The sequence below is a fragment of the Berghia stephanieae genome, chromosome 1 (assembly GCF_034508935.2).
Source record: "Berghia stephanieae isolate SIO BIC M18660-M18661 chromosome 1, UCSD_Bste_1.3, whole genome shotgun sequence".
Classification (NCBI taxonomy): domain Eukaryota; kingdom Metazoa; phylum Mollusca; class Gastropoda; order Nudibranchia; family Aeolidiidae; genus Berghia; species Berghia stephanieae.
In genome coordinates, this window is record NC_088360.1 from 43,846,740 (window position 1) to 43,872,696 (window position 25,957).

The window sequence follows — 25,957 nt, forward strand, 5'->3', positions numbered from 1 at the left end:
GTTTACAGCATAGGCTAGTTATTATGGAAATTGCTATTTTCTCTCTGGCTTCTACTCATTGTCAACGGAATTTTACAGATTATTCGGACCGGTCTCTTTGCCGACTTGTTTTTTTTATGATTTGGCGCATGCGCATTTCAGCATTGTTTATAAAAAATGTCGGACAAGCAGTTTGAAGATTGGCATTTAAGTTTCGATATTAAAAAAAGTGATTGTTTTCTAAATATTCGTGTATTAATTTCCTCTTGGTTGACGAACAAAATAATGCCCATGACTTTTTGAAGAGCTGTAAATGTGAGTTACAGAAGTAGAGTGATGAACTTTCTCATTTTTGAGACCTCTTTTCAACATTAGATTTTGTTGAAAACTGCCTCTCTTTGTAGCTTTGTTGTTGATTGTTTTTGTTTACACTTTACACTTTCATTTCTTCAGTTATATTTCTTATTTATGCATGGACATCACTATTTGATTTTTTAGAGTTAAACCAGGGTTTGTATCGACACAAGGCGAGCGATGTTCTCTTTGTACTAATTTTAAATTTAGTGTCAAATTTTTATGATGGAAATTTATGTCGTTTCTCACATTCACACCACAATCACAGATAATCAGCGGTCAGTGACTGTCACCGTTATCATTTGTAGGTTTAAATAGGCATAAGACAGACCGTTGCCGTTATTCATTGATCCGTTTGTGACTAATCATAAGCCGTCTTTCAGAAACCTTGTCAAATAAATTTTACACATCCCTACAGACTACAGCCTACACAAAAGCTCAAATAATAAGTCGGGGACAAAAAATTCTTGTTCAAAAACGGAAATCATCAGTCATCAGACCAAAAATAAATGAATAATTTCTTTTAAAAAATAAATGCTCAGGACAAGCGGCAAATACATCTGGAAAACAACATAGCAAATATAGAAGATAGTAACCAACTTGGCTCGACAGCCAAATCACTACTTACTAAGACTGAATCAATAAAGTTTAGAATTAGAAAATGAAGTGATTTTTAACGGTAACGCAAGATCAAGAAGAAAATAAACAAAGCAAAGATGCCAAATTCAGTTGTCAAAGGGCTTTATTAAAATTAAAAATGCAAGTTTTAGGCTTAGGCTTGTAGTAACTACAGTGATTGCCAGAACTCGGTATTCTGGCTGTAGGACTCCATGGCTAGGATGGGTCCAGATGGCCGGTGATCACGGCATGGGTGCCAGTTTTCCAGTTCATGCCGGAATTCTGGTTTCGTAATATCTTGAATTCAAATACCTCTGGTTTCAGTGTTTTGAGTAAAATAACCTAATAGCATCGGTAAAAAATCGAAAACGTGATTCAGCCACCTTTTCAGTGTAGTGTATGGATACGCACTTCGATAACGGCCACTCGCCCATGGAGGTGTGTCATTGTGTCAATATGTTTGCTGTGTAATCATTTAATAATGGTATACGAACGGTGATGAAATAAGAGTAAAGTTTAGGCCACATTTTCAGTAGGAATATTTTCAGGTTTTCAGATTTTAGTTTCAGGTTTCAGCACTTCTTCCTGCTGGCACCCATGGATCACGGAATTACTAAGTTAAAACTAGATATTAAATGGATAAAGTTAAAGTATAAAAATATAGCTTACCCTGAACTAGGCGGTAGGTAGTTTGAGGTTATAAAGAGTGTTGGCTATTAGTGAGAATGAGAGAGTGAGTGTAGAGTGAGAGATAGTCGAGAGGTCCCCTAGGCTTTTATATAAGCCGGGTCAGCTCAGGACGAGGCAGTGCGGAAATATGAATGACCATTGCTAAGGTCACTGTAGCCGTACGATTGTTTATGGCTAGAGATCTCTTCAGGCTTAGGAATTTGAAACTGAAAATTGAAAACGCCAAATTGGCACTGACATTTCTGCCTCAATTCGTGTTTTCAATCAGCAAGGAAATCGTGAATCGGTCCATAGTCCCCCCCCCCCCCCCCCCCCCCCCTCTTTCCTTTAAAAAATATGTTCACTACTTAGCTGCCATTTTGATTGGGCTTCTTTTGTTCATTCTAACCACTATTTCAGTCAGGAGAATTGATGGTAGTTGGGACTTGGAATTATTTTGCGTTAGCAGCAGCAGTGTACTTGTTGGCATGATGGTCTGTCCTTCAATTGCTAAACTTTGCTGTTTCTTTTCTTGTTCTCACTTTACTTAATTTAATTTATTGGTACACATGCAAAAGAAAATTTTTTAATAGATCTGATTATATTATTATTATACCCTGAATCAGAGATAAATGAAGCAAAATTTCTGATCCAAATTAGTGGAAAAATGTCCAGCACATAAGTATAAGTTTGACTTACATAGAAGGCTTTGTGGCTGTCGAGCCAAGTGGGTTCCTATCTTCTATATTTGCTATGTTTGTTTTCCAGATGTATTTGCCACTTGTCCTGAGCATTTATTTTTTAGAATTATTCATTTATTTTGGTGTGATGATTTCCGTTTTTTGAACAAGAATTTTTTTTTTCCCCTCTGTTTAATTATTCGTTTTTGAGCGAGATTCTCTTTTCTTTTTTATCTTTTGTTTGGCCTCAGCCTTGATTATTTATTTGTTCTGTGCATGAGAAAAAAAAATTATAAATTATTTGTTATGTACTTTTAGTTCTAGGAGTTTTTATTTTCCTTATAAATTATCTCCCTTATGTAGTTATATTTTTTGTTTTGAATATCATGATTTGTAAGCATTTGAGTTGAGTGTATTCCTCTTAATGATGAGGTCCTCTGCTTGTGTCTCGATGGGACTTTTAAGTGATCTTAATCTTAAATTAAGTACACTGATAGTACACTCTTGGAATCTATTAGCCACTCCCACGCCTCGTTCTGAAAAAAGTCTGCGAAATTAAAGGGGAGGCAAGAGAAAATCAGCTGATCGTTAAAATAGTAACAGAAAAGTGGAGGTGCTCGGCAATGAATGCAAGAAAGACATTTAAAACGCCGTAAAAATGTTTAAAAATCACTTAATGTTATACGAGTAATTACCATCCATAACAACCTGTCAAATTCACATATATGTAAGATGCCAAGCCAAAATTAATAATAAAATAATAAAGAACACGATTGACCGTTGACTACACATGCATACGAGTACCAGAAATATTTTGTAAACAATGTAACACAATATAATGTGTAAGTTTCAAAGCAAATGCAACCACAAATAACATCAAAGAACAATGTGGGACTACTGTTTTAATTTCATAAAACCAAACGTATATTTTCTGCCCCCGATATTGAACGTGTAGTTAGTATGTATCGTACAAACATCATTCGTTTAGACAGGTAGTCGGGATTCTAGCGCCAGTTTTATTTGGGCAACCGTGATTGGGATTTCACTCAATGCACTTATTATTATTATTATTATTATTATATTATTATTATTATTATTATTATTATTATTATTATTATTATTATTATTATTATTATTATTATTATTATTATTATTAATATAATATTAATAATAATAATAATAATAATAATAATAATAATAATAATAATAATAATAATAATAATAATAATAATAATAAGCAGTTGAAAGCAGTCTTTGGTGTATAAGTGCATATGTACATTATTTCTTATAATAAATGCTTCAAAACAAAACAAAACAAAACTAAAAAAAAAAAATAATAAAGAATAAATGAATAAAAATATCTATTTGGGCATTTACTTACATTAATAGTCTTGAAAATCACAATCACAATCCATGAAAATTAAATATCCCAAAATCCGAAGAAGACATGAATTTAATCCAAAATCCAACACAGGAATGTATTTTAATAGGAGACAGATATCCTATTAAAACTATAGCATGACTTGCAAACAACAATACCCCACTCTGCGTTTAACGGGCTTGTGGCCGTCACATTGTAAATTGTGACCGCATTAGGGTAATCGGTGTCCTAAAGACTGACATACTGACATTCATACAATCAATGAGAACTATAAAGAATCCATTCTAGAATTCAACTACAAACTGAAAAGCATGATAAATATCACTCTATCAAATAATTTTCTTTGCACAGGTTCACTCACACTCTCCTTTATTGCAAAACATTGATAAGTGAGAAAAAGTTTGTATTTCAATTATAAACTTAATCACATAATCTAAATGATGGAGAATAAAAACAGTTAATTATAAAAAATTTCACAGATCAAGTTATCTATTGAACTCCGCATATTTAGCTTAATTACTCAATGACCATAAATTTTTTTTAAACTGCATTGTTTCATTTAAACAAGACCATGACGCTTATGCCTGGACCGGGTATTCACAACTTCTGCATTTGCATTCCACTTTTGAATCGAAGTAATCTCTATCTTATCCGTTTATTTGCAAAGTTTCTGCACTTTATAAATAAGACCATAACGCTTATGTCTGGACCGGGTATTCACAACTTCTGCATTTGCATTCCACTTTCGAATCGAATTAATCTCTATCTTATCCGTTTATTTGCAAAGTTTCTGCACTTTATAAATAAGACCATAACGCTTATGTCTGGACTGGGTATTCGCAAATTTCTATTGTGTTCCACTTTTCGAATCGAATAACATCTATCTATCCATTTATTTGCAAAGTTTCTGCACTTTATAAATAAGACCATAACGCTTATGTCTGGACGGGCATTCGCAAATTCTGCTTATGTGTTCCACTTTTCGAATCGAATTAATCTCTATTATCCGTTTATTTGCAAAGTTCTGCATTTATAAATAAGACCAGACACTTATGTTAGATTGTTCGCAAATTCTGCCTTTGTGTTCCACTGTTCGATTAGAATTAATCTTATTTATCCGTTTATTTGAAAAGATTCTGCACTTTATAAATAGACCATAACGCTTATGTCTGGACTGGGTATTGCAAATTTTCCTATTGTGTTCCACTTTTCGAATCGAAATAAATCTAGTCTATCCGTTTATTTGCAAAGTTTCTGCACTTTATAAATAAGACCATAACGCTTATGTCTGGATGGGTATTCGCAAATTTTCCTATTGTGTTCCACTTTTCGAATCGAAATAAATCTAGTCTATCCGTTTATTTGCAAAGTTTCTGCACTTTATAAATAAGACCATAACGCTTATGTCTGGACCGGGTATTCGCAAATTTTCCTATTGTGTTCCACTTTTCGAATCGAAATAACATCTAGTCTATCCGTTTATTTGCAAAGTTTCTGCATTTTATAAATAAGACCATGACCTTATGTGTTAGATTGTTCGCAAATTCTGCTTTGTGTTCCACTGTTCGATAGAATTAATCTCTATTTTATCCGTTTATTTGAAAAGATTCTGCACTTTATAAATAAGACCATAACGCTTATGTCTGGACTGGGTATTCGCAAATTTTCCTATTGTGTTCCACTTTTCGAATCGAAATAACATCTAGTCTATCCGTTTATTTGCAAAGTTTCTGCACTTTATAAATAAGACCATAACGCTTATGTCTAGACCGGCATTCGCAAATTCTGCTTATGTGTTCCACTTTTCGAATCGAAATAACATCTAGTCTATCCGTTTATTTGCAAAGTTTCTGCACTTTATAAATAAGACCATAACGCTTATGTCTGGACCGGACATTCGCAAATTTGCTTATTGTGTTCCACTTTTCGAATCGAATAATCTCTATTTTATCCGTTTATTTGCAAAGATTCTGCACTTTATAAATAAGACCATAACGCTTATGTCTGGACTGGGTATTCGCAAATTTCCTATTGTGTTCCACTTTTCGAATCGAAATAACATCTAGTCTATCCGTTTATTTGCAAAGTTTCTGCACTTTATAAATAAGACCATAACGCTTATGTCTGGACCGGCATTCGCAAATTCTGCTTATGTGTTCCACTTTTCGAATCGAAATAACATCTAGTCTATCCGTTTATTTGCAAAGTTTCTGCACTTTATAAATAAGACCATAACGCTTATGTCTGGACGGGCATTCGCAAATTCTGCTTATGTGTTCCACTTTTCGAATCGAAATAACATCTAGTCTATCCGTTTATTTGCAAAGTTTCTGCACTTTATAAATAAGACCATAACGCTTATGTCTGGACAGGACATTCGCAAATTCTGCTTATGTGTTCCACTTTTCGAATCGAATTAATCTCTATTTTATCCGTTTATTTGCAAAGTTCTGCACTTTATAAATAAGACCATAACGCTTATGTCTGGACTGGGTATTCGCAAATTTTCTATTGTGTTCACTTTTCGAATCGAAATAACATCTAGTCTATCCGTTTATTTGCAAAGTTTCTGCACTTTATAAATAAGACCATAACGCTTATGTCTGGACGGCATTCGCAAATTCTGCTTATGTGTTCCACTTTTCGAATCGAATAACATCTAGTTTATCCGTTTATTTGCAAAGTTCTGCACTTTATAAATAAGACCATAACGCTTATGTCTGGACGGGCATTCGCACATTCTGCTATTGTGTTCCACTTTTCGAATCGAAATAACATCTAGTCTATCCGTTTATTTGCAAAGTTTCTGCACTTTATAAATAAGACCATAATGCTTATGTCTGGACCGGACATTCGCAAATTCTGCTTATGTGTTCCACTTTTCGAATCGAATTAATCTCTATTTTATCCGTTTATTTGCAAAGATTCTGCACTTTATAAATAAGACCATAACGCTTATGTCTGGACTGGGTATTCGCAAATTTTCCTATTGTGTTCAACTTTTCGAATCGAAATAACATCTAGTCTATCCGTTTATTTGCAAAGTTTCTGCATTTTATAAATAAGACCAAGACACTTATGTGTTAGATTGTTCGCAAATTCTGCCTTTGTGTTCCACTGTTCGATTAGAATTAATCTCTATTTTATCCGTTTATTTGAAAAGATTCTGCATTTTATAAATAATAATAATTGTTCAAAATTTTACCTCACACCCGATATTAGAAGTACAAGTGAGCCAGGTGATGAAGATTGTCAAACAGTGTGACAGATGAAATAGGAAGAGAGAGAGAGAGAGAGAGAGAGAGAGAGAGAGAGAGAGAGAGAAAAGAGAGAGAGAGAGAGAGAGAGAGAGAAGGATGAGAGAGAGAGAGAGAGGATGAGAGAGAGATTCGTTTTTTGTTCAAAATTTCTCTCTCTCTCTCTCTCTCTCTCTCTCTCTCTCTCTCTCTCTCTCTCTCTCTCTCTCTCTCTCTTCTCTCTCTCTCTCTCTCTCTCTCTCTCTCTCTCTCATATTGCACAAGGTTGTACTATTTTACTATTTATCAAGAACAGCCAAGGTGGCAACCCAGTCTCTGTATAAACTAAGCAAGATGGCAACAGGGACCTCGCTCCTTATCCAATGCCGAAGCTTTAATTTGAGTCAAACGGTTTGGTTAAAAAAAAAACACCCAAAATAAGTTCGTGTGTGATGGAAGTTGAAGTCGGCTTATTATAAAATCGTTTATGGTCTGTTTGGATTACCCTTTTTAAATAGAAAAGGTGAATATAACATAAACTTGAAGAATAGGCAAGCTAAATGAAAATTAAATTGACTGATTAAATGAGTACGCGAGGCTGAGTTGCGAATGACTACTGGGTTCCGACATTCCGATCCCAGTGTCATTCATGTTCACCGTACCGTGTTACTGTCTACACACTACACTGCATTGTTAGTGACTGGTCATGTCTTTTTTGTTTGTATGTTTTACGCAAGCTTAATAAAAATTAAATTGACTGATTAAATGAATACGTGAGGCAGAGTTGCGAACGACTCATGGGTTCCGACATTCCGACCCCAATGTCAGTGTCAGTCATGTTCACCGTACTGTGTTACTGTCTACACACTACACGGCATTGTTAGTGACTGGTCATGCCTTTTTTGTTTGTATGTTTCTTTTAATATGGGTCAATTTACAAAGAATAATAATAGAAATGTTCAAAACAAAAACTAGATTCACTCTTACGTGCCTGTAATGAAGTGCTTTCCACAAACCGTGAGCGAGAATGATGGTGGAGGTAATGGCAACCATGTGGGTTTGTTATTGCTTCCTGCCTCCGTCAACCCACGCATCCAGTTGCGTAACCCACGCTGAATCTGACCAATATCTATTCCCATTTTGAACCATCCCCTTTGTCTTACTTTTGGTCGCGTGCTTTTGCTTTTAAATCGAGAATTTTCCACTATCCTGTTTTCTTCCTTTTTAGTGGTACTGAATATCTTAAATGTAGCGCAAGCACCGTAACGTAAAGCCATTAAAAACAACAAAAAACATCTGGTTGTATAGGGAAGTACAATAGTGCAATAAGCAAGGGTGATTGACCTAGAAAAATGATGACCTAGTTCAAATGCTGATTTGAGTTTTACCTTTGTGAGAAAGACTATGTTTTTCAATGTATTAACCGTTAACCACTTGAATGTTGAGTTGATGTTTTTAAGTGCATCCAAATGGGGACTTAAAGGTGCAAAGCCTAAATAATGCACAGCATTTTTTATTTCACTCTAACTCTGAAATTATCAATCAGGATGCCTTAAACTATATATATTTGGAAAGAGAGAAAGTTAAATTCAAGAATTTCCAGATAGAAAGCGTGAAATCATGAAATTATTTGATGTTTTGTGTGTATGAAGTGATGGCAAGCCATAAGACTCACTTCATTTTCATAATTTAAAAAAAGATCAATTTGACTTCAGAAAATCCAGAGTGGCACATCTCATCTAATTATTGGTTAGAAAACCATCATAATAGGAACATAAAAATTGAAAGAAAAATATTTATAGTGCATGATTTTTAAAAATTAATCGGCGTATGATTTCTCAGGAGAAATTTCCCCCCTAACATATTATTTATCTTACAACCACTTAATATGCCGTAAATTCATTTCAAACATCTGTTTGAATAATCAAGCCAACCATTTTGTAAATGAGAAAGAGTTGCCAGTTGTTTTAAGTGATAAACAACTGGAAAAAAAATGTCCTGAGACAGAGGACAAATTCATCCGCATCACACTCAGCCTTTCGCAGACGATGTCATCCCCATCGCACTCTAGTGGCAAGGGTCTAATTTCTAAACTGCATAACCAGTAGTTTGTAGCATCAAAGAAATTTATCCTGCTTTACATAGCTGCCAACCGTTCCGTTAAAAACGGATTTGTTCGTATTTGACTTCCTGAGTCCGTAAGTCCTTACTTTTAGTTCAAAATCCGTATTTTGTAATTTTTGACTAATTTGTGGTAAACAAGGCATGTGAGCCGAAAGAATTATCATTATTGATCCATTATTATTACTATTGTGTATTATTACTATTGTCTAATAATTATTGTTATTATTATTATTATTATTATTATTATTATTATTATTATTGGTGTCCAGTGAGAGATGATGAGCAAGGTTTAAATCAGCACAGCATAATCTCCATTCCCGTGTAGCTCTTTAATTTGAATTATGCCTCTATCATAAATGATTTTCAACAATTAAAAAAATTCCAGTTGTTTATATGACACCTGTTTTTTACTCAAACCTTTCATAATGTATTGGGGATTTGCATAGAATATGGATGTTAGCCTCAATATACTCTTAATATTCTAAGACAGTATTGATGCTTTCACTATTTGTTACAAATATTATTTTAATTAAAAATAAAATTAAATCCACATCTTTGATTGGAAGGTATTCAATCAGAAAATCAATTGCTTCTATTTCCCTTTATTAATTTATGAAATATAAATATGTGTCATATCTTGTTACTCTGTATTTGATCTCAGATCTTCAGTCCCTGTCCTTATAAATAACGCAAACAATGGCAAAGTCTGCAAAAAATTTTGAGGACACTATAGAGATGTCCTCAGAAAATGGAGGAAACCCTATTGAGCTATTTATCAGGTGAGCTTGTTATTCAGTTGTATGATCGTCCTATAGGATATATGTGTGAAGCATTTGGATATTTGCTTTTCATTTTTATACAGAAATTTGGCTTTCATATTTATTTTTTTTCTCTTTTACTGATATCATTACAAGCACCTTGACAAATACAGAGAAAATTGACTGTCTCTGCAATATTACTAAAACCAGTGAAAACACAATCACATTCTGCCATAGGATTGAGAATTTGAAATTGCTTTCTTTGGACGCTCTTTCACTATATACATATTTCAACATGTTGATTGTATTATTAAATAAACACATTTCTTTATAGTATATGTGAGATCTGTGTTCCTTTTATTCATTTATCTTTTTACGGTTCCAATAATCGCACTGTGCATGAATGCAGGGGGATGGGGTACGTTTATTATTATAAGGCCTATCGATTTTTATTACAATACATTTGTGTTATGCTTTGTTGCCCATATTTTTTTATCACTGTTAGGTGTTTTAATTCTGTTTTTCTCTTCTTTTTTTTTCTCAAAACTTCAAAACGTCAACAAAAAATGTGGTTTGAAAGCTGAAGAAGTTTGTAATTATCAGGGCATATATATGCATTAATTTTGACATAGATTATGGTATTCTGTATATTTGATCTTAGAAAATGAATTCTAATGAATTTGTATACTCCAATCCTCTTAAAATTCCATAATAAAAAAAGAATAAAGTTAGGTTTTTGTTTGTTTGGTTTTTAAAAATTATTCTCATTAAGCCGGAGATGGCATTTAATATTATATTCACATTTTTATTTCCCCATCTATCCCTACAGCAAAGAGAAGAAAGAAAGAGTTTCTGAGCTTCTAGTAAGTATTCCATATCTATCATAGTAATTATTGACATTGAATGAGGTGTTTATTAGTATTGTGGTCAAATATTTGTGGAGTCTCTTGGCAGCTCATAATGCTTATCACATGCCTCTCAGGGAAAATCTATGTTCCTGGTATGTTAAAACCCAATGTAAAAGCACATATATATGGTGACCATATTTTTTATTAATTCTACACGTCATAACATGTCATAAGGGATTTTGTCATAATTAGCTGAACATTTAATACAGGACACATGATACATATTATGTTGTTATGTTTATATTACTTCAACTGTTGAGACCATCACAAGTATTGTATTAGGCCCATGATTTCTAAAGTGTGAAATGGACAATAGCAATTGTTTGCTAAATTTTGGATAGGATGTTAGACCCAGTCACCCAATCACTGCTGTGTTAACCGAGGGATGGGGGGGGGGGGGGGCAGAAAGAAATCACTTCACCCAGGAATCGGTCTCCGTCCCTTTGCATGAGTAGTGAGTGCTCTACCAATTGAGTTTTTGGGATCCTTAGACCAGTAGTTTAATTAAAATTATCTTCATTCCTAATTGTTTGATGTTTTATGTATTTCAGGTTCAAATGTCCAATCTGACAAATATTGAAAAACTCTATATGCATCTGAAACTACCCCCATGTCCAGTTGTTGAGGATGAAAATAAAAGGTTTGTGAGCATTTTTCCCCCTATAGCATACCTGCCAGTCTTAACTTTAAAATATATATTGATGGTGATGTAATTACAGTAGAACATGAAAGTAACGTACTCGGAAATAGCGAGTAAAATCTAAATCCCCGTTTTTTTCTCTTGAGTCTATAAAATTAGCATGAAAGTAGCGAGTATGAAAAAGAGTCGACTCGGAAATAACGAGCATTTCCTGCCCCAGCCTAGGACTTCGAACGAAGTAAAGCAAAACAACAGACAAGGGCGATTTAAATATTTTTAGCCTAGCTTCTTTTCTTTTCTTATTTTTCGTTACGAGTAATATTACATAGTAGCCTAGTCTGTAGTAGTACATAGTCGGCGAAACAAATTTGGGTGGGGGTTGGGTGTGTGTGTTTGTGTGCGTGTGGGGGTCAATTATTCACCCAATGTGGTGCCACGCGACGTGTGAGGTAAGCGCTGGCAGTCAACATGCCTCACTTCGCAGCATCGGTCAGTGAGTCGCATTCGTTAAGTTAACGAACGACACGATCAGCGAGAGAGGTGAGCGTGGAACCATCATTTCAGTGGGTCAGTGATTGAGTGATGCGCTTGCTTATCTCATCAAACATGCCTAGTGCATACAAACACTCGCGCACACACACACACATACACGAAATCTTGATGGAAATGGAAGGGGTGGGTTTTAGGGGTGGATCAAATTCAACCCGTGGCCATCATTACGTAGTTAACGAAGATCGTGTTCAACCCCGCCCCCACCCCACTTTATCCACACACAGTCATTTGCACGCACGTGCGGCACACACGCACAAACACACACACACACACACACATTGTCTTTCCATCTTTTTGTACAGTTTCCTGGAAACTCTGGAATAGCGAGAACTCGGAAATAGTGAGTAATCAGGAGTGGACCCGTCGAACTCGCTATTTCCGAGTTCTACTGTATTTTCAATGTAAATAAAAGCCAACTTTTTATTTTAAACAATCTTAAAATTGTTGCTGTGTTTATCAGTTTTAAAAGTGTATTTAAGTTGTTTTCGCACACCATATATTTCAGCATTAATTGAAGAATGAATTGGTTTTAAGGACACTTATGTCATTTGATTGTATTACAAAGGATATGTCAGTACGAATTAATTTTGTTGTCTATTAGAAATTCTTAATTAAGCTTACTCTCAAACTTAAGAAATACAGTGGAGATAATTAATTTATGAGGGTACTATTTGGCAACGAACCATACAATAAACATGAGAATAAATTATGTGGTTTCTGGTCAAACTGATTATTCATCCTGGCTGACCTGTTTTTGCTCTGAAAATTTGTTCGTTATGTCAGTAACTGTATCGAAATAAAATTGGTAGAATTGTATGAATGCAGGTTGATGATCGGAACATAAATAAAGCTATAGCCATTAACCTCATATTTTGTTCAATGAGATCATATTTTTTTTACCAACATGTTGAATGCAGCACACAGTGATCACAAAAGTTATTTGTGTCATAATGAAATTCCATCCCTCATTCATTCCCTCTAAGAGATGTCCCAATTATTATATGAATTTTGCAAGTGATTTGTCAATTATATAGGAATAACTAATTCATTTTAATGTTTGTTTTGATTTTTTTCACAATTTATGCAGTGAGAGTCCCCCCTCAGGTTCTGTATCTCGGACATCAATGGCACTTAATTGGGTTCAATCACATTATGTTGAAGACAGACGAGTTTGTCTTCCTAAACAAGAAGTTTATAATCATTACAAGTAAGCTTATTCAATTTATCTTTTATATCACTATTTTTTTCTTCCCTTTAAAAGCGTTATTCTTTTTTAGGTAACTTTTTATTATGTACAAAATATGAATATTGAAATTATTTGTTTGGTTTGAAGCAAATTAAGCAGTTAGTTGTCTGTTCCAATTGCTGTGCACCATCCAGTCATGTATCTATCTGTCCCCCAGAAATATGCAAAAAAATATCCCAAATTATGCGGGGGAAATTGCAAATTATGCGAGGGGGGGGGGGGGAGGCAAATTATGCAAGAGAAATTACAAATTATGCAAAACAAGAAAAAAGTAATAAATCGCTGTCTAAATTTTCCATTGCTTTATATACATTTAACCAATTCAAAAGTAAAGAACTACAACGCAAATTCAAAACTTAATTTTTTGTTGTAGCACAGAAAAGCTAGATGTCGCAGAGACGTTGTGCTAAGACTCCTGCGCCTGTCTGCCAATATCAGATTGTAAACAGAAAAGCTGCGCTCAGCATCAGCGCTGTTGATCGTGGTGTATATGTACCACTTGGCACAAGCAGCCAAAGCGGGCACTTCATCAGAAATGGACTGCCAAAAATGTGGCACGTCAACAAAAGAGGTGATGGAGTTTTTCACCGCGAGGGGCCCAAGCTGCCGGGTGTACCTCTTGATCTCCTCGGGTACAGTTTTCAGCTTTATGAGGCTCTCAAGTTGATCCCAAGGTGGAGACAGGAGCAGCTTAGCGGGGTTGAAAAATGGGACCTCTCTTAAAAAGTCAATCCCTGGCTGTCAAAGTTAAAGGGAAGTCACTGTCACGTATTTGGGAACATCGTCAGACTTTTTCGGTTTCATTTTTCTTCATACAATGAATTGTCATAAATTCACGCTAAAAACCATATTTTGCATAATTATGCGGTAAAAGGTGAATTATGCGGCCGCATTGCGGTAAGTGGCAAATTATGCGGCCGCATCAGTCGCGTTTTCCTGGGGGGCCAGATCTATACACCTATAGAAATAATCAATGATATGTTTTTTTAGGTTTTGAATTTGTTTTTGTTTTTTTTTGTGTTTTAAGGATATATATGGCAAATATATATAAACTTGGTACCAGGGTGAACCAGATGCTGAAAATTTCATTTAAATACGTTATTAAATTTGATCTCAAATAACATGCTTTTATTCAGAAGGCTTATCTTTTATTTTCTGAAACACTTTTTGGAGCTTATGGAGTCATGATTAAAAATAGATCTTGCAACGTCATCAATTAAAAAGTAAAAACTAGAAATTTCTTTATTTTTGTAGGTTTTAAATTTAAATTCAGTTTTCATTGTGTAATTCTCCCTAACATATAATACCAGATCGTTTCCATTTTACACAAGGATGCTTAAAACTTGTTTGTTATTTGTTTCATTTTTAGTTTTAATTATTTAATATTATCTTCTTCTATTCTTCCAGGTTTTATTGTAATAGCAATGGAATTCATCCTTTTGCAATGACAGATTTTGGAAAAGTTATGAAGACAGCTTTTCCAAGTGTCCATGACAGACGACTGGGTCAAAGAGGAAAATCAAAATATCCTTTAATGTATATATTATTCCATGCATTGTTTCCAAAGAGAATCTACTGTAATCGTTAAATTTGATTTTGTTTGCTTTTTAACAAATATTTATATATTTGTTTGCATAGTTATTCATTTATTTATTTTTTAACTTTCTTAGAAAGATAAATTTTTTTCAAAGATTGGAATTAATTGTCTAAATAACTCGGGAGTCAATATTATTATTATTAATTTAATGATAAACTGGTCAAAAGAAATGGGTTTAAAAAGATGAGGGGTGAAATGAGATTAAAATCAGGAAGTTTTTTCAGCATGATTCAAAGAATACGATTTTAATAGAATGTTTTTGTCTTTATCTTCTGTTAAAACCTTAACAAATATCTCACATATTTTTATGGAGGACTGAGAAGAAAGTCAACAAATGGAGATACATCTGACCAGGAATCTGTCAAAACTGAAGTGAGCCCATAAAACAATAACACTACTTGGTTTTGTAAAGCAATTTTAGATCTAGTCAAAAATACTGCATACTCACTCTCTACTCATTCAACTTCATCATTGATCATCCTTAGAGAATGGTTTTTATAACAAAAGCATTTGCTTTTAGAAAGTTTTGAAGCTTAATGCCCATTTCAAGGCATTTAGGTTATTTAAAAGATAGTTATGATTTATAGTATACATTAATATTATATGGGACAGAGCTCTTAAAAACCTGAGAATAAAAAAAGTAATAATTTTAAAAAATTATTATTTGTGCCAAGAATCGAATCTAAACGTCCTAATGCAAAGGGAGGTACTTATCACTACCTACACCATTGGTTCATCCAAATCATGTATTGTATTATGCCAAAACCCCAGTAATATTATGAAATATCAAATGAGTTGTAACGTTCAAGGTTATGAGATGTAATGAAAATATTTATGTTAATCTTCTTTTTTTTTAAAGATGGCTAAGACATACTGCTATATTTCTCCAGTCTGCATGCATTAGTTCATGATTGTGAGCAGATTATTTTTTTGTCTTTGAATCCTTTAGGATCCACAGCCCTCTGACCATGAGGAAGAGCTGGATACTCTCTCGTCCCAGCTAGTTTGTGAATGGGCAAGCTGTCTGTTGGGAAAGAATTTCTCCAGTGTCAAAAGCTTAGCCCAATATTTAGTCTTCAGTGGGGCATCATGTGGGAAAAAGGCAGCTCTCTTCAATATGTTGTTGGATATGGATGGCTGGGGTGAGTAAGGAACATACGAGGCTGTGACAACAGTTCAGGTTTTTTTTTTTGTTTTTTTGTTTTTTTTTTGTGGTGACGTTTGCCTCAAAAATACTCCAATAAGAAGTTATTTGGAAAAAGCAAGGAAAAAGTATGTTTTCCTTAGTATCTATCAGTTGAGTGATGTAAGATAAAGCAGAAACTGGCCATCTAGTTCCAATACAATAGCAAAGATAGTTTCTCAAAGCTTAAATTACAATAATTTTGATGCTGGATCGTGAGTTTTTGGTTTATTTTCATTATTTAAACCAGAGAAACTGATGGAAAAATTTCCTTAGTTTTCACAAATAACTTAGCATTGGAATATTTTTGTGGTGAGCGTCACAGAAAAAAACGAATTTTTTGTTTTTTGCACAGCCACATATGATAAAAAGTTTGTGGGGTTTTTTAAGGGATAGGAGATGAATTAGGTCAGGATTGGATTCTCTTTAATTCAGAGATTTAAACATTGATGGCATGTTATGTCAGCAACAAAATGTTTTAAATTCTTTAGCCCTTCTATTGAAATGTTAAAAGAAAATAAATACTGACTCCTTCTTTTTCATTTTTATGCCTTTGAATGAAAACGATAGTAATGCGAATCATTTTAATCAAGTTAGACAATGAAAGGAAAAATGGTATGAATAATAATTTATCCAGTGCCTGTTTTTTACTTTTACTTAGAGTTGTACACGAAACAACCATCCTATTGGGGGGGGGGGGTTGAGGTAAAGGCAGTGGAATTTTAATTATTTTTTTACGAAACGGGGATACAGTACTTTTTTTTAAAATGCAAAAATAGTAACAAGCTTTCCTCTTTTTTCTCTGACAACTTACAGGTCCTGCAAGTATGACATCTGATAAAAGGAAAACAGAATCTCTTCTTCAAGACACACAGGCGTTACTACAACGTAAATTACACCAGAAGGAAGTTTTGAAGGAGCACAAAAGTCTCCTCAAAAAGCTAGAAGACACTCAGAAAGATGCCTTTCCAGCTGCTCATCCTACTGTTGCAAGGCTAGCAGTATTAAGCCCCAGTCTTCATGCTCTTCACTCGCTGGATACATCCACTTCTCATCCCTCCACAGTTCATGTCTTGAATGTGCAAAGAAACATGTCTTCATCCTCTAATCCAATTTTATCTTTGAGACAAGAAATCTCTGAACAGCAAAAAGCTGTTCTCGATAAAAGTGCATCAGATGGATACACAGGCATAAAAATGAATAAATTGAGTCAGAATGAGATTCAATCTGTGGAAGGGAATGCAAGCCAACCCTTCTCTGATACCAACCCCCAAATTGATAAGCTAAAGAGTGAAACTAAACATTTTAAAATGAAATCATCAAAATCGCTTGAGGAAGGGAATCAGAGACAGTCAAAGAGAAACAGTGATTTTCTTTACAGTGCGAATCAAGAAGGGAATAGTAAACGCCGTCGATGTATTACGTCTTTGGGCATGTCTGAATTGAAAGAGCAATCATCAGAATCTGTTGCAGAGAAAAGGGAATGCAAGAAAGAAGCTGCTGTCACAAGGCCTTTCTCTTGTCCAGTTTTCAAGGATCCTTCACAACTTTTTATTAGTGACATGGAAAGTGAGGATATTGAGACATCTACTCAATACTCAGAAACAACCAAAGTCTCTAAAGAGATTCCTGACATTGATATCTCATCCTCTGAGAATCATGGTGATAAAGCATCTAAAGCAGAGAGTTCATCTTCCTCTTTTCATTTTGTAAGGAAACCTACTGTGATATCCATCAAACCTCCTGAAGTCAATGAAAACAACGAACCACTATGTTCCAATGTAAATGATAACCTTTGTGACAGTGATAATGTACATTTGAACCCTGTGAAAAAATCCAATCGTATAATGAGCTCAATTTTATCATCGTCTGATTCAAACATTCCACATCATTTTAGCTCGGTAACTAACAATTTAGCATCTTTAACAAGATCGTCATGTGGAGATTCTCAAATGATGGACGAGTCATTTTGCCAAAATAAAGATGCTGATAAAACCATCAAAAGAGAGGCTCATACTCTAGATAATGCTTACCTCTTACCTTGTCAATCGAGTCGTAGTGCATTTGTACGTGTAATGAATGGGAAAGGACACAGTAGTAGTGAAATAATACCAAGACCCAGGCATTCGTCTTTTGATGAGTCCGTACATAATGGACATAGTAAAGAGAATGATAATGGTGGTTCACCTGATACAATTGATAAACTTTTCAAATCAAAAAGAAGCCAAGAGATACCAAATTCATTCACAAAGTCATCAGTAGTAGTTGATGAAGCTACAAAACCGGGTCCTGGTGAGGGTTTCAAATCCATTGCTGTGTCATCAAGTGACAGAGTTCCTCTGACAGTATTAGACATGGCAAAAGAGGAGAAATCCGAGGTTCCAATTATGTCGTCAATATCAATAGAAAGTGTTTGTTTGAAATCTAACTCATCTGAGTCCTTAAGGTCTACACCAATGCAATTAACCAGTCCCACAATGACGAGCCCTGTTAATGCCAAGAGGTTGACCAGCAAGTCTCCTGTCACACCACCAAAACGCCACCAATCTCGAAGTCGATTCACACCTATTAGGCCAAAAATAACTGGATGTTGTAATATATCACCACAGAAAAAAGACATGAGACCTGTCTCTACTATCCTCAAAGAGCAACGAGCACGCAGTGCTCAAGAACTACTAGTCAATCTTGCTACATCTTACCAAGGTGGCATAAAGGTACAGCTACCCTCAGAGCTCCTAGAACTTTCTTCTGATCAATCTTCTAATATCTCTTCCGTTTTAGGTTCGCATAACAACCAAAATCTGTCATGTCAGACTGCTGTAATTTTAGAGCCAGTCTCTTTTAGTAATTCAATCAACAGTCAAGCTTCACCACTTATTTCTCCCCAGACTAATTTTTCTTCATCAGACATAACCACAGTGCCTCCAGTTTCTAGTACATTATCAAATTTACTTACTGGAGGTTCAATAGTTTCAGAATCATCTAGTTTTTGTTCTTCAAATCATCAGTCTACCTTGATACCATCGTCACCTGTATTGTCATCTACAAATTCCACATCGACCCAGTCACAAGAATCACCAGTCGTTGTAGCTAATACTAAAGCTGCAATGTACAGTCTTAGTAATGCTGATGTTGGGAGACCTTTGCCAAAAGTTTCGAGCCTCCAGCAGCTATTGCAAGGAAGTAAAGACCAGACAAAGTCACCATCTTCAAAACCAATACAGCAAAGTCTGATCAATGTTTCAAATATCAAAGGTCATGTTGTTGGTCCGAATGCTAATGGCCAAACATTTTTGTTGGTGCCAAATTCTGAATCAGTAACTCTACCGACTCACCAAACCGTATTGAAGACATCCAGTACAAATTCAACAAGCATATCAAGATCACCAAAAATGAAGCATTCCATGAGTTCAAGGCTAACTCCAAATTCAGGAATTTCCTCTGCAGCATTATTGTCCGAATTAAGTCAGCTTGCTAGTGTTTCAAGTGAGGATATTGCCAAACAACCTGTTATCAAACATGACTCAACCATTTCTGCTTTTCAAAAGTGTGAACCTAATAAATTTGTAACTGATAATAGCAATGATGCAAATTCTCAAGTGAGATGTCAGAAAGGGATAGGTAATTATTCTGATTGTGAGTCAGTGAGTTATGATGAAATACTTGATGGCCAGGTTATAGGCAGTGATATTTGCTTACGCAAAAGGAAAGCGAGTAAAAGTCAGGATGACAAGTCCAATGAAAAGAGGAGACATAACACTGATAATTCAGAAGTTAATGAAGTAGTCTTTGCAAAAACAGATGACCAAATTGAGCAGAATAAAGAGTCTGTCTTAGAGAATAAGCAGCTGACTTATGAAGCAATTGGTGAAAGTTATTTGTTGTCAGCTAATAAAATGGAAGCATCTGATACAGAAGCCCTACTAAATTTGATAGATACCCGATCCATGACAGTGAAACAAACAGTCATGGCTATGAATTCCCTAAAGGCTCAAATGAAAATGTCAGGCTTGCCTATACCAGCAGTCAAGATGGATGAAAATCCAATAGTCAAAGAGGATGACCGGATGGAAAGCACAACCTCAAACACTGGATTATCAGATAAAGTGTTGAAAAGAACTCTGCATGTCATAAAGAGAAATACAAGTCTCAATCTAGAGAGTTTGGAAAGTGATGCTTTACTAGACACAGAGCTTTCCATTGACCATCATCTTGTTGGTGATATTAAACTCTGTAAGAATGGAAAATTGGATAATAAAACATCTGTTGCTGTTGCAGCAAAATCTCATCGCTCACGTTCATTAGACAAGCAAAAAGAACAATCAAGAAAAAACAAGGATTCTTCTGTTCCTACTATCAGCTCTAAAGCAATACATTCCTATCAGATGATACTGAATGAAAAGAATAGGCCATGCAAGGATAAAAAGGCCATCAAAGAAGTAGTCTTGACTGCTGGCAGTCAATCCAAGGATGGGGGTCAAAATGAAGATAAGGTTGTGACAGGGAATAAACCTGAAAGGAGAGGTCAAAGACGAAGATGTGTTTCAAGTACACAGGACGTTTTGCAAAGTCGATCAAAACCTTTATCCTCTGCATTTGAATGTCAAAATACGAAATCTCAGTCTGAGGTAGATGCTTTCGATGCTCTTCTTTCTAAAATGCATTCAAAGCAGCTTTCGACTCGTAAAGACAATATTCTCAGATCACACTCTTCTCTTGTACAAGAGTCAGAGCTACCTGTTGATATAATAGACTTTGTTACAGAATCCATGTTTTCAAGAAGGGATAGTTTGGAGGCAAACTCGGCTCTATTTAATAATCAGGAATCAGTTGGGGCCAGAAGTATTTCAGTACCCAATACTAAACCAGACTTTATTGATCTGAGACAGTCTCATGCAAACTTGGTTTCTTCTGCAATCCATAATAGGTCTCAATTTAGTACAGAGTCTTCACAATTATGTATTCAACCTGCAGTTGTGGATAGCATGTCTAATACGGAGGATGCAGAAACAACTTCATCAAAGAATGTTTTCCTCAGTCCGATTGGCCCAGCTAAATTGGCAAGAAGATCATCAGTTGAAAAATCTTTAGTCCAAGGACAAATAGATAGATCTGTGACAAAAACGCCCATTGAAATATCAAGTCCCAGTTCAATGGTTCAGTTTGCATCGAGTGAAAGAATTCATCGCACAAAAACTCCTGTTGATAAAGCTCTTTCAATTGAAAAGTCAAAAGCTCCAATCACACAGTCCATAGACAAAGGCTACAAGTCTCCAGTCAACAGGACTCTTGTTAAAACCCCAGTTGAAAAATATTTCATTAAACAATTGAGTGACCCCTTGCCACCCAGGTCTGACTTGATGCTTCCTACATTGGTATCTGTCAGTAGGGAGGATACATCATCTGTTCAGACCTTGATCTCGGATGGAGGTTATACTAGTGGCAGTGTAAGTCAAACTCCAAATTCAGACTTTGGCCGCAGCAGCTTAAGTCAGACTCCTGTATCTGATATTGGTTATAGTAGTGTTAGTCCTAGTCCTGTTATGATGTCATCAGCAATATATATTGGAGATTGTGGGAGAAATCTATCACCAGCCACTATTTTTATGCCCTTGAGATCTGATTCCGCTTTAAGTTTGAACAGTAATAATATTAGGTCAGAGTCGCCAACTAATGCTAATGTCTCCAATCAGAATGATGTTTTATCTGAGGTTTCAAACACTGCTGAAAATCACAGTAAAAGCAAAAATTGTCCAAATGAAGAATTAATCTACACAGACAAAAAGGATAAAGGATATATTTTACCTCAGTTTACCTCCGAAATATCAGAATTTCCCTCTCTACTGGAATCTCTTAATTCCAAGGCTTTGTTCTTGAATGACATGGAAGATAAAGAAGACAGCTCAATCATTAAGTCTACGTCAAACACGAAAACCCTTTTAAATTTGCTTACCTCCCCCCTACAGAGTATTCCCACACCTCCTGTAAGCCCAAGCATTTCACCACCAAACACCCTTCCCTTACCATTCAGCATTCCATCTTCACCATTGCCATGTCCTGGGACCAGTCCTTTAACTTTGACATTATCTACAGCACCTTGTTTCGCCCCTCCAATTTCGTCCTCATCCAGTAGTTTGTCAATGTCTGCCCACATACAACATGGACGTCAGTTTGGTCCCAGCCCACATTTTCGAAGTCAAGATCTTCCAAGCCCAGCTTTAACGGCTCACAGTTACACTCCATCCCCTCAGGTTCCTGCAAGACCCCCATCGTCACCCCAACAGTATTCATCCCACCCTTCACCTCCTTTCACTCCTTGTTCCCTGAGATCTCTCCCATCCCCAAGGTGCATGACCCCAATATCCCACAAATCTTTAATCTCACCTCGTTCCGTCACTCCGTCCTCAGATCCCTGCCATGCAGCCCCAAACCGATTCATGCCCATTCAGTCATCTGGAGTTTTACCCACATCTCAAACTACAACTCACACATATATTCAACCTATAAGACCAGTTGTAGCATTGGCTAGTGCTTCCTCAAGTCATAATAATAGCAACACAGGCACCATTAAAACCTCTGGGCCCCAAAGTTCCAATGGCAGATCACTCTTAGTTCTTTCTACATCAAATTCTTCTGTTGGCAATTCTGGACTGACACATAATTTACAGTTTGTCACTCCAAAGTCTTCACATTCACTATCCTTATCACAGCCTGTCAGGCATGGTATTGACAGCACTAATTCCATAAGTACTTCAGAGCATAAACCGCTGAAAGCTAATTCAACTTTAGTGCTCTCTCTGTCAGGGGATATTGGGCCATTATCCAATCAAGGAGGGGATTTGACTTGGGGAAATGCTGAATCATCAACCCAAGGACAGATTGAATTAACCAAGCATACATCTGCTTATGGAAAACAATTAGATGTATTGCATCAAGCAAAAGATAGTGTCAACAAATCAAATAAAAGCCAACAGTCCTTAGTCTTCAAGTCTCAATTGTCATTATCATCAGCATGTACGCAGCCTCATCATTCCAAATCACGAGAACATTCAATATCTTCTTCCATTTTAAAACTACCAAAATCACAACCAAGTTCGAATTTGCCAGATCATGTTTCAAAGTTTCTCATGAGCACAATATCTTCTTCGTCACGAGCTTTCAAACCACCTCTAAGTTTATCATCATCTGTATGTTCTTTCAAACCTGTGACGATAACTTCAACTACAATTCAGCATCCTAACTTTTCAAAGTTAGAACCGGCGTCGGTACTTACCCAGTCACAGTCACCCAGTACAGCAATGTGCACTCTACAAAAATTTGATCAAGGGGTAGACAGGAATAGAGGTGTACATTCAACACAGAATTCAACTCAAAGTAATAAAGAATCTGATGGCTCATGGGTTTCCAATACTGGCAATCAAACTTTACTCAATCTAACAGCTGGAAATGGCTCAGCAATGGGTGGCATCAACAATCTAAATCCAAGTGCACAGGACGAATTACAAGCTACTCTAGATGTGTTGAAAGACATGGACGGTCAATATTTCCTTTAGATTATACAATCGTTAGTGGTGGGTTACGTTGCTTATTCAAACAGACAAGACAGCCTTCTATAAACAGACCTGCCCACTTGAAAATTTAAAAATTCGTAATTTTAAGGAGATAAAAATTGAAGCTGCCATGATTAACTTTAATAATCAACAATTTTCCCTCACAAGGACTAAATGACACTTCAAAATCTTTAAAATTGTGAAGTCTAGCATCAACTTTCGTTTTCAATAAGTTTTAATGACTGAGAGATTTTCATGAACTTCTGAAATTGGAGCTTATATGTCATAATTCTACTAATTTTTCGTAATAGTGGTCAGGTCTGTATAAGTATCATTAAATGCCGAAAGAAAATAGTGGCCTAGAAAGCAACAGATATTGTGGTGTAGGAAGGATACTCCCTGTGAGTGCTGTCTTTACTGCCCCCATCCTTCTGTTCTCTCTCTCTCTCTCTCTCTCTCTCTCTCTCTCTCTCTCTCTCTCTCTCTCTCTCTCTCTCTCTCTCTCTCTCTCTCTCTCTCTCTCTCTCTCTCTCTCTCTCTCTCTCTCTCTCTCTTTTTTTTTTTAAATAATATGAATTGGGGAAATCAGGGATTCGACTTGAACGTCAGAACCTGCCAAGTCACCTGATTCTTCTGCGACTTTGAGATTTTTAAAAACAACTTCTTGCTTCTTCTCCCCAACATTGATTAAATCCTCTTGACCCTGTGACTTTAGTAAGCATGATTTTTTAGGCTGATTTAGGTGATTGCATAATATTCTAACGTCGACCAAGAAACATTGATTGAAACATTCATATAATTGACAATATTGCCATCAGCATTTTGTCACAGTGGAGACCTACTGTATGTCATTGTTTGAAATTGCCAATCTAAGTGGGTGTCGCTGATTTCACTCTCAAAAGTTTGGCCAGTCTCTGACAGCATTTTAAAAGAAAATCTCCAGATTATTTTTTTTTAATCCCTCTACATCTTTCATTAAATATATGACGGCTATAACATGGCAACATCAATGGCACACAAATTTCCAATACTCATCAAATTGTTTTTTTATTATCATGTATGACTAAGCATGTAATTACTACATCAATAACTATTATGATACTGCTGCTGTTGTTACTATTACTCCTACTACTATACTCTTACTACTACTACTACTATTACTACTGCTGCTGCTCTACTACTATTACTACTACTACTACTATTACTACTACTACTACTACTAATACTGCTACTACTACTACTACTTCTACTTTTTTAAAAACTAGAGCATTAATATGCGTTATATCCACTAAATGTTCTCAATACACTTGACAATTGGTCCCTAGCCAACACTAACACCTAACATGCTGGACAAGACATGAGGCCTGTTGGACGATATTACATTTTTTTTCAACAGAGATTATGCTGTTAACGGACATGTACTCATTTTACACCTGAGTACACTGAGAGAATGTGAGTATAGGGTCTTTTCTAAGGACTCAGCTATGAACCCTGGACCTTCAAGTCGAAAGACGAGAGTCATGACACTAGACCAGATAACTGCACGACTACTACTGCTATTACAAGTAGTAATAATTCTTATTGAGCCTTTATATAGCGCAATATCCACTAAACGTGCTCAAAGCGCTTTACAAGGGGTCCCTGGCCAACAGCAACATTTAACATTTATGACGGGACATGACGCCTGTTAGACAATATTACAATTTTTTTTTCGGACAGATACAACGTTGTTGGCAGCCAGGTACTCATTTTACACCCGATTACTTTGAGAGAATGTGAGTAAAGAGCCTTCTCCAAGGACTCAACTATGCGCTGAGCAAGGCTCGAACCCAGGACCTTCAGATCCAAAAGCGAGTGTCATACAAGACCACATAGCCGCATGTAGTAGTATCAGTATTATTAGTAGTAATATTTCTACTACGAATACCACTTCTTCTGTTACTACTACAAATACGACTACCACTTTTACTTCAATCACAACTACTGCTACTAATGATATCACTTCATGATATAATAGGGAAGGGATATGGCAGGGAGTTTGCTTTGGTTCCACCATTCTTGTTATGTATATTGTTACCATCATAATCATATTTGAAGCCTTTTAGTTTTGCTCTCACTCTCAGGCTCCAAGTTCAAAATCTTGTAAAAGAAGTTCTGCCTTGGGTATTTAAAGGCATGAGAAATAATTTGTCAGAAATGTTCTGAACTGACCTCATCGGAAGACATCTAACCAAAAAATATATCACCCCTACCCCCTGTTATTTTCGTGTTGTTTATTTTATTTGTTTCTTTACTGTTGAAAGACAAGATGTATATATATATTGTTTTATTTATGACATTCTGAAATTGTAAATTTATTTTGTTGATATGTATTATATACATATGTAAATTATAGTAATTAATAACGTTCATAAGATTTTATACAAAATGTGTGTATTATACTGATCATGCAATAAAATATTTTCATATATGCTCATCACAA

The 25,957-nt window shown here is 35.6% G+C and overlaps 1 protein-coding gene across 1 annotated transcript; it reads left to right on the plus strand.

Annotated features, from left to right (window-relative positions):
* Nucleotides 1-123: 123 nt before the first annotated feature.
* Nucleotides 124-25,957, plus strand: LOC144975491 (uncharacterized). The gene is made up of 9 exons (XM_078919633.1): nucleotides 124-294; nucleotides 9,703-9,820; nucleotides 10,629-10,662; nucleotides 11,259-11,347; nucleotides 12,987-13,106; nucleotides 14,553-14,669; nucleotides 15,042-15,114; nucleotides 15,692-15,884; nucleotides 16,742-25,957. The coding sequence occupies exons 2-9, from the start codon at nucleotides 9,738-9,740 to the stop codon at nucleotides 23,476-23,478; spliced, it is 7,446 nt and encodes a 2,481-aa protein (XP_078775759.1). The 5' UTR covers nucleotides 124-294; nucleotides 9,703-9,737; the 3' UTR covers nucleotides 23,479-25,957.